The sequence below is a fragment of the Melospiza melodia genome, chromosome 1, assembly GCF_035770615.1.
Source record: "Melospiza melodia melodia isolate bMelMel2 chromosome 1, bMelMel2.pri, whole genome shotgun sequence".
In the NCBI taxonomy this organism is placed as follows: Eukaryota; Metazoa; Chordata; class Aves; order Passeriformes; family Passerellidae; genus Melospiza; species Melospiza melodia.
The window spans coordinates 28,435,230-28,443,106 of NC_086194.1; the positions used below are offsets into that span (position 1 = coordinate 28,435,230).

At 47.2% G+C, this 7,877-nt stretch overlaps 1 protein-coding gene across 2 annotated transcripts; it reads left to right on the forward strand.

The window, feature by feature from the left end:
- Positions 1-1,986: 1,986 nt before the first annotated feature.
- On the forward strand, positions 1,987-5,178 carry ARL4A (ADP ribosylation factor like GTPase 4A). Of its 2 annotated transcripts, none has more exons than XM_063152244.1 (2): positions 1,987-2,006; positions 2,654-5,178. In XM_063152244.1, exon 2 carries the CDS (start codon positions 2,720-2,722, stop codon positions 3,320-3,322), a length of 603 nt encoding a protein of 200 aa, XP_063008314.1. In that variant the 5' UTR covers positions 1,987-2,006; positions 2,654-2,719; the 3' UTR covers positions 3,323-5,178. The 2 variants fall into 2 exon arrangements, with proteins under 2 accessions (XP_063008314.1, XP_063008304.1); XM_063152234.1 differs by lacking the exon at positions 1,987-2,006 and adding an exon at positions 2,202-2,427.
- Positions 5,179-7,877: the final 2,699 nt, after the last annotated feature.

Sequence of the window (7,877 nt, forward strand, 5' to 3'; positions counted from 1 at the left end):
TTATATGTCCCTTTACTATTCAATTACTTCTCTTTTACATAAAATTATCTGTGATTTAAAATATGGGCTACAATGCTTTCAAAGGGGAAAAAAAGAAATATGATTGTCTGAATATTCTTGTAAATTAACCCTTTTCAGCAGCCCCATCAAGAAATCTTGAAGTCCTCTGGACAAAAAGGCAAGACTAATATTGAAAATGACCGTCCTCTTTTAGTGAAGCTCAGCTGGTCAAAGATTTGGGTGTTTGCCCAGAGAAGGTGGATTCCCCATCCCTGGAAGTGTCCAAGGCCAGGCGGGATGGAGCTCTGAGCCACCTGGTCTACCGAGATGTGTCCCTGCCCACAGCAGTGGGTATCGCAAACCAAAGGCGAGTCTGACCAAGGGGAGAGAATGATGCATCTGACTCCACTGACAGCAGAAGGCTGATTAATTACTTTATAATACTATATTATTCTATACATCTAAAACTGAACCTGCCAAGCACTCCACCCTGTGCACAACTGCACACAACTGCACTGAATCCCGTGACTGTCACCTGACAGTCCACACACACACACACACACACACACACACTCTTGGCCCTGACAGGCCAAGGAAACAGAACATCCTCACTTTGGATAAACAAACTCCATATTGCATTCTACTTTGGCACAACACAGGCACAGCAAGCAATAAGAATTGTGTTTTCCCTTTCTCTGAGGTTCAGAGAATGTGAATCTCAGAAATCCTTTGGAAGAACTGTGTCTTGCTCACCAGGGCTGTAAGTAGATGATCTTTAAAGCTCCTTCCAGCACAAACCACTCTATGATTCTATGATTGTGATACTGACTACAGAAAAACATACACTTGGGACTGGTAGAGTAGCACAATAGCTTTAGCTAACCATTAAACATATGATTTGATTGTAAAGATTGATTTATTAATTTTTTATCTACACACTGTAGATGAAGACTTTTGCAGCATGTTCTGCTCTGATCCTTCTGTGTGCTGTTACACTGGCCCGGGTACACCTGGCACAGGCAGCAGTGACCACCTGCATTGGCACAGCCGGGCAAAGTGCACTGGCAAAGGGCTAAGAGAACCTTAGAGCATGGAGCTGAAGGAGCAGAGGGAACATGGGAGGGAACAGAACCATGTTCGGCAGCAAGAAGAGCTGAGACAAAACACTCCTCCTGCCGGCCTCCTCTAACACCTGTATGCTCTGGAAACAGTGAATGTACTCAATGTGTTATCAGACATTCGTAATTAGTTCTGGGAAACGTTTTACTGCTCCAATCTGCCTGAGACATGAAAATGAAGGATTACTTAACATGCCTCTGTGCTGTGGGAAACCTTTCTTGCAACCTTTCTTAGTCAGGCACCAGTGCGTGCTCACTCAGAGCCGAGCACTGCTGCCATCCCTGTGCTCCACGCGTCCATCACAACCGTGTCACCCACTACATTGTGCCCGGCCCCTCCCGCCAGTCTCTCCGGTTTCGCGGGGATACGTCGAAGGCACATACAGCACGTACAGTGGGCGCACACAGCCGGGCTGGCACTTTTATTTCAGAAGCAGCTCCGAGCCCGCCCCTGCCGAGGGCGCTCCCGGGCCCTCAGCGCTCCCGCCCCAGCCGGGCCGCTCGCCCCCGGCAGCGGCGCAGGTGCGCGGAGAGGCACCGCCCGGGGCCGGCAGGGGGCGCGCTAGAGTGACAGCACCTGCACCCAATGGGTGTGGAGAGGGGGCGGGGCACCGCAGAGGCGGCCCAGGGCGGTGGAGTGACGGCACCCGTGCCCAATGAACGCGCGCTCTCCCGAGAAGGGGCGGGGCTCTGGGTAGCCGGAGGGGCGCTGCCGCCCGCCGCGGGGCGGGGGCTGCCGCAGGAGGAGGGTGCGGCCGCGCCGGCCTGCCCCGAACGGGCCCCGTGAGGCAGCGGCTCCGCCTCCCGGGGGGGAGCGGGGGCTGTTCAAGGCAGGGCGTGGGCGAGGAGTGGCCCCTTCCTGCGGGCCGAAGCGCTCGGCTGCGGACGGTACGATACTCGGGCTCCCCATGAGCGGCCGGCGCCGCCGGCCAATGGGCGAGGCGGAGCGCGGCCCGCTCCCCGCCCCCCGCGCGCGGCCAGGCCAATGGGAGGGCGCGGGGAGGGGCGCGCGGGGCTAGGCGCGCGCTGGGAGGCGCCCCGCCACCAGATGCAGCGGAGAGTCGCGCGGGTGGCGGCGGGAGAGGCAGGAGAGGAGCGGGAGCAGCAGCAGCAGCAGCGACTGCGGGAGCCGCAGCAGTAGCGGCAGCAGTAGCGACAGCGACGGGAGAAGCAGCGGGAGCCGCAGCAGTAGCGGGAGCGTCTGCGGGAGCAGCAGTGAGAGCCGCAGCAGAAGCGGCCGCGGAGCAGCGGCGGCGCGTGGCCATGGGGTGGCGGGCAGCGCGCCCCTCCCCGCGCTGAGGGAGCCGCGGTAGGCTTGGGGCGCGGCGAGGGCGGCGGGGGCGCAGGTGCCGGGCGAGCCGCAGTGCCGGGAGCGGCCGCAGCCGCCGGGCGGGGCGGGGGACGTGTGGCGTTCCGCGTCGCGCTGCCCGCGGCCGCCCCCGCAGTCGGGGCGGCGGCGCCGTGGCCGGCGCGTTGCGGCCGCGCAGCCCCGGCGCCGGCGGAGCGGGCTCTGAGGCCGCTTGTGTCGTTGGCAGGAACCGAGCGCAGCCGCGGGAGCCGCCTCTGCTCGTGGCAGCCTGCTGTCACCTTCCCTTCTGGCAATGGGGAATGGACTCTCGGACCAGACGCCGATCCTCTCCAGCCTGCCTTCCTTCCAGAGCTTTCACATCGTCATCCTGGGGCTGGACTGCGCTGGGAAGACGACGGTGCTCTACAGACTGCAGTTCAATGAGTTCGTCAACACTGTCCCCACTAAAGGATTTAATACGGAGAAAATCAAAGTGACGCTGGGCAACTCGAAGACGGTCACTTTCCACTTCTGGGATGTGGGTGGCCAGGAGAAGCTGAGGCCGCTGTGGAAGTCGTACACAAGGTGCACCGATGGCATCGTGTTTGTGGTGGACTCCGTCGACGTTGAGAGGATGGAGGAGGCCAAAACAGAACTACATAAGATTACTAGGATATCTGAGAATCAAGGAGTGCCTGTCCTTATCATTGCTAACAAGCAGGACCTGAGGAACTCTCTCTCCCTCTCTGAAATAGAGAAAATGTTAGCAATGAGCGAGCTGAGTTCTTCAACGCCCTGGCATTTGCAGCCTACCTGTGCAATCATTGGAGACGGACTTAAAGAGGGACTGGAGAAACTACATGATATGATAATTAAGCGAAGGAAAATGTTGAGGCAGCAGAAAAAGAAGAGATGAGTTCTTTTTTGACCTTTGTTTTTTAGGGTAGTTACATGGTCAAAATTTGACGTAAGACAGCTTCCAAAGCCAGGCCTGCCTGTTTGGATGCCGTTAAGCTTAGTTACGTTGAACAATCAGTTGCACAACCTTGCTGTGTACAGGAAGGCTGTGCAGTTGTGGATTTTTATTTTTTTTTTTTTTTTAACTAGTCTCTTCTGAGTTTTTTGGCTCTGTATTATTTCAGAAGCCCTAATAGATGATGTAATGCTATCAGGAAATGGATGGGTGGGTATATGTGACATGGATGTCTAAATAGCCAAATAAAACGAGGGTTTTCTGCTTAGTGTTGTAGTCATATGTTTGAGGGTGCCCTCTGCAAGCAATTTGCATTGAAGGTGTTCTGTGTTTTTAAACTTCTAATGCTCGTAAGTGGAGTGCTTAGGTGAACATTATACAGCTTTAAAAACATGTATGAAGCTAGTAACCCATAATTTCGTTGAGGCTGGTTTTTTACCTTGTTTGAGGATTTTTATGAAAGCTTGGCTACATGCGTAGGTTTTTGTTTTAATTTGGCACTTTTTGAAATTGATTCACGTTAAGTTCAAACACTTGAAATTTTAAGTGCTGTGGATTCTTCAACTGGTAAAAGAAAGACTTTGACAAGTAAAAACTGTAAACAACACGATGGAGCATGAAAAAGTGGTTTCTCAACATATAGCATGTTTTTTGGTATATAAGGTTCTTATTTCTTTAGAAGTAGCCATTCATCATTATACAGTGCTAATCAGGTTTAAACTGTTACTCAAAATTAGTAATTTATTTCTGAATGGTGAGTTTTATGTCCTCCTAGCATCAAAAGTCAATGAATTGCAGTAAAGGAGCTATAAAGAACAACTGTGGCTGCTGTGGTTCTAACCAGTGCAGCATTCTTTGCCCTATTGGTGACTTTCCTGGCAATATAACATACTTATAATGAGGTAAAGATGGAGTTAAAATTAGCAGAGCACATCTTGTATCTCCCCAAAATATCCCATTTTATTAAAGCAGTATTGCTGTGTCACTTGCAACGTATGCTTTTTTGTTGTGACTCTTACAGTATTTTGTGGTTAGGAATGTAATAATGCTTTATACACTCAAACATTAGACACTACCGGGGGCGGGGGGGAGGGAAAGGGGGAAGAAGATTTTCAAGATGGGCCTGTGTTCTGCTTTAATTATGCTTTAAGCTGTTCTTGTTTACAGAGTGTGCAAACAGTGTTAACTGGGCAGGATAGTGCTTGACAGAAAAGGGAGGGTAGTTTTTCTTACTGGTACAGAGCTTCAAGTGACTCTTTAGATACTTGGTTAGCAATTAAAAGGGCTAAAGCAGAGCCTGGATTTTTAAGACTAACTTTAGTGGTGCTGTAGAAATTCATCAGAATGTTAGATTATCTTTAAACTTTTGTTGGTAATACCAGACTAAAAAAAAAGTAGAAACTTGCAAAATCAATTTCCTCCTCTCAACCAGCAAAGTAATACATTTTTCTTACCTGCTGCCATGTATCAGGAGGATGACAGCTACAAACCGAATGTCAATCAATGTAATTTAGCTATGTTGAAAAAAAAAATCAAGCTTTTTAACCAGCAGCTGTTCGACCAGGAGATAACCAAAAATGCACTTTAGTGTCTTTGATAACTGAAAGTGACAGCTGTTTGTTTTTTTTTATGACATCTTGGTCCTTTTTGAATAAACTGAAGTAGCTTCCAGTGGAGCTTTTGTATGTTGGTTATATATGTACCTGCACTGGTGACATTGTAAGTCACTTACTCAAGTAATGTCTATATTTATAGAAATGTGGATGACTTCTTAAACCTCAATAAACAATTGAAAACAAGCCTGCAGAGAGAAGGTGTCTGACTTCTTGTGCTGCAGTGGTACTTTCTTAGCAACCTCCATGCACATTAGTTCTGCTGTTACTCAGATCAGTATTTCTGTTGAATAACCAAAGTCTTAAAATGTGGTGAGGCTTATAAATGTCACAGTGTTAGAAACTGGAGGTATCTCATTGAAAACTTTGGATCAATGGTATGTCTTTATATTCATGGAAGAAATACCTGCTGCCATGACTCTTTTCCAAAGTGATGGCTCTTGCACAATTTGAAACATCTTGTATTTAGCTGAGCCTATTTTGTGTTATGTGCAACACTTAATAGGCAATGTTGGGCATGTATCACATGTACTCTCAGGTGGTACTTGATTTAATGTCTTTAGCCATGTGTATCTGAATCTGTCTGAGGGATTAATCTGCAGTTAAACCTTGGGTGAATTTTCTTCTGAGAAGTTACAGCAATGAGTAGAATGTGTTGATGTGGCAAGCTTCTAATTATTTTCAGGACCCAAGCATACACAAGAAAAACTTTGTTTAGCCTGCAAATGAAAATGGCTAAGTTTGAACCAGAATACCCAAAATACCAGAATACTCTCTCTCAAAACCCTGATATTTTCATTTTTATGTAACTGATGGCACATCAAAATGTAGGTTATTCTTAGTCCTGAGGAAAAAGCTATATTAGTGATGCTGAGTCCTGTGAATTTGGTGTATAACTGGTATAATCTGGCTAATACTTTCCTTCCTATTGGATGCACTGTGCTCCTGGGCTAAGGAAGGTGAGATGGCAGGCTGGCTCTTTGTGCCAGGTAAACAAACTGATACCAAATACTAATTGCTCCATTTTCAGTACTCATTAGGCTTCTATTGGGAATAGTCGAAAAGGCATACTGCTTGAAAAAAACAACTGTGTTTTGTTTTGCATATTAAACATGCTAGTGTTTTATCTGGTGGCTGTCTCCCTCAACTCTTCTATGCATAAAAACAGCAGTGAATGATTTTAATTACAAAGACTTGACAGATCTGTACTCTATCACTCTGGAGGGAGAAGTGAGAGAAGGTGGAGAGTACTGTTTCTAAAATGTCATGGTTCTTACTGTGTTAATACTGACTTGGAAGTAGAAGACTCTAGGGATGGTTTTTAAATTCAAGCTATGCCTTTATCTGTGTTAGAATTGTTTTGCTGGAATTTTATAGTGACAGTCCTGAGAGTACAGTATACAAATGCAGTAGCTTTACCTCTGAAAGTGTTATGTATTACTGTGGCAGTCTTCCAGCTATGAACAAAACAATGATTGCAGGAGAGCATTCAGCATCTGAACTGATTTCCTGCTGGCATGGTCCTGCCAGATGTGGATTACATTTTTCCGTAAGATGAATTGTCAGTTCTGGCCTAAATACTGATATGTGTAGGACAATCTTCAGAGTAGCTGAATAAGCAGGTGTCATTTTGTTACAATGCTGGAGTTACAAATCTTAAATCGAAAATACTTTTTGCTCAAAGGGCTGCAGATGAACGCTGTGTTCTGCAAGATTTCAGGTGACTATCTTAACCTGCTTCTCTAAGGAGGTAAGGAATTGCATCTGAATTGGTGCTATTGAACAAGCTTTAAGGTCTTGTCACCTTATCACTTGTCTTAGCTCATGAAAGTTTGCACAGCATTGCCTCAGCTATTTACACACAATCACAGTTAACCAGCCTTCAGAATCGAGCTATTTCTGGCTGTGTGTGAGCATCAGACTGTTTCAACTAGGAAAAATACCGTGGGATGATGAGGCTCCAGGTTCTCAGATCACTTTTAAGTTGCATTGTACTGAATTTGCATTTATATTTGGGGAAAAAAAATAGGGGAAACATTTTGCTCTTCAAATTTTCATGTTTTAGTGAGACACAATTGATCCTTTGTGTGGAAAGCAAGACCCACAGCCAGCCCATGCTTCCCAGCCTGACTTAGGTGCTTCTTTAGTCTTTGACAGAGCAGTCTGGCCTGCAGGAGTTCATTTCCCAGGACTTTGTGGTCACAGACCAGCAAGGAGCTGGAAGCAGTCAGGTGGGGGCTAGCTAAGCCCTTCCGGACCTCAGCAGGTCTGAGTGAAGCAGTTTTGTTCCCTTGGGGGGATGTTATCTGTATCTTGGATCATTTGTTTACTAATAGCAGAGTGTTAATTAGTGTCTAGCTGAAACTTGTTGAGAGGTGAGTGTCATTCTTGACATGGAGGGAGGATTTAGATACTACAAATTGATGCTACAAAGGACTTGGTAAGGCAGAGTGTGTAAAACATACTCGACCTGCATCCCCCATATATAGGGCACTAGTCCTGACATGCAGTCGTGAGTCAGCTGTCGGATTGCAGTGCATGAAGGCTGGCAAATGTGTGCTCATAATGCTGCCTAACTTCTGAGAGAGAAATCTAGGCATGAATCAGTGCTTTTAGGATCAGTGTTTTCACTTTACTGCTGGGTGACTCATCTTTTGAGAGGGTCACAGTTTACAGCCTGCTCTGATAGATTTGTGTCCCCAAGCCAAAACAGCCCTTGTTGCTGCTGGGAGGGATGTGTAGGGTGCTGTTTGTTTAGTCTGGGGGTTGAGGAAAGCTCATTCTTTTTTTTCAAATCCTGACTGACATAGGTATATGTGAAGGCCTGCCCCTCATGCTGCTCTGCAGGCTGTGATTATTTTTAGGAGCAGTATGAGACTGCAGAG

Bases quoted from the DNA above. Each gene is read 5' to 3' on its own strand.
- ARL4A (XM_063152244.1), top strand. From the start codon at position 2,720: ATGGGGAATGGACTCTCGGACCAGACGCCGATCCTCTCCAGCCTGCCT.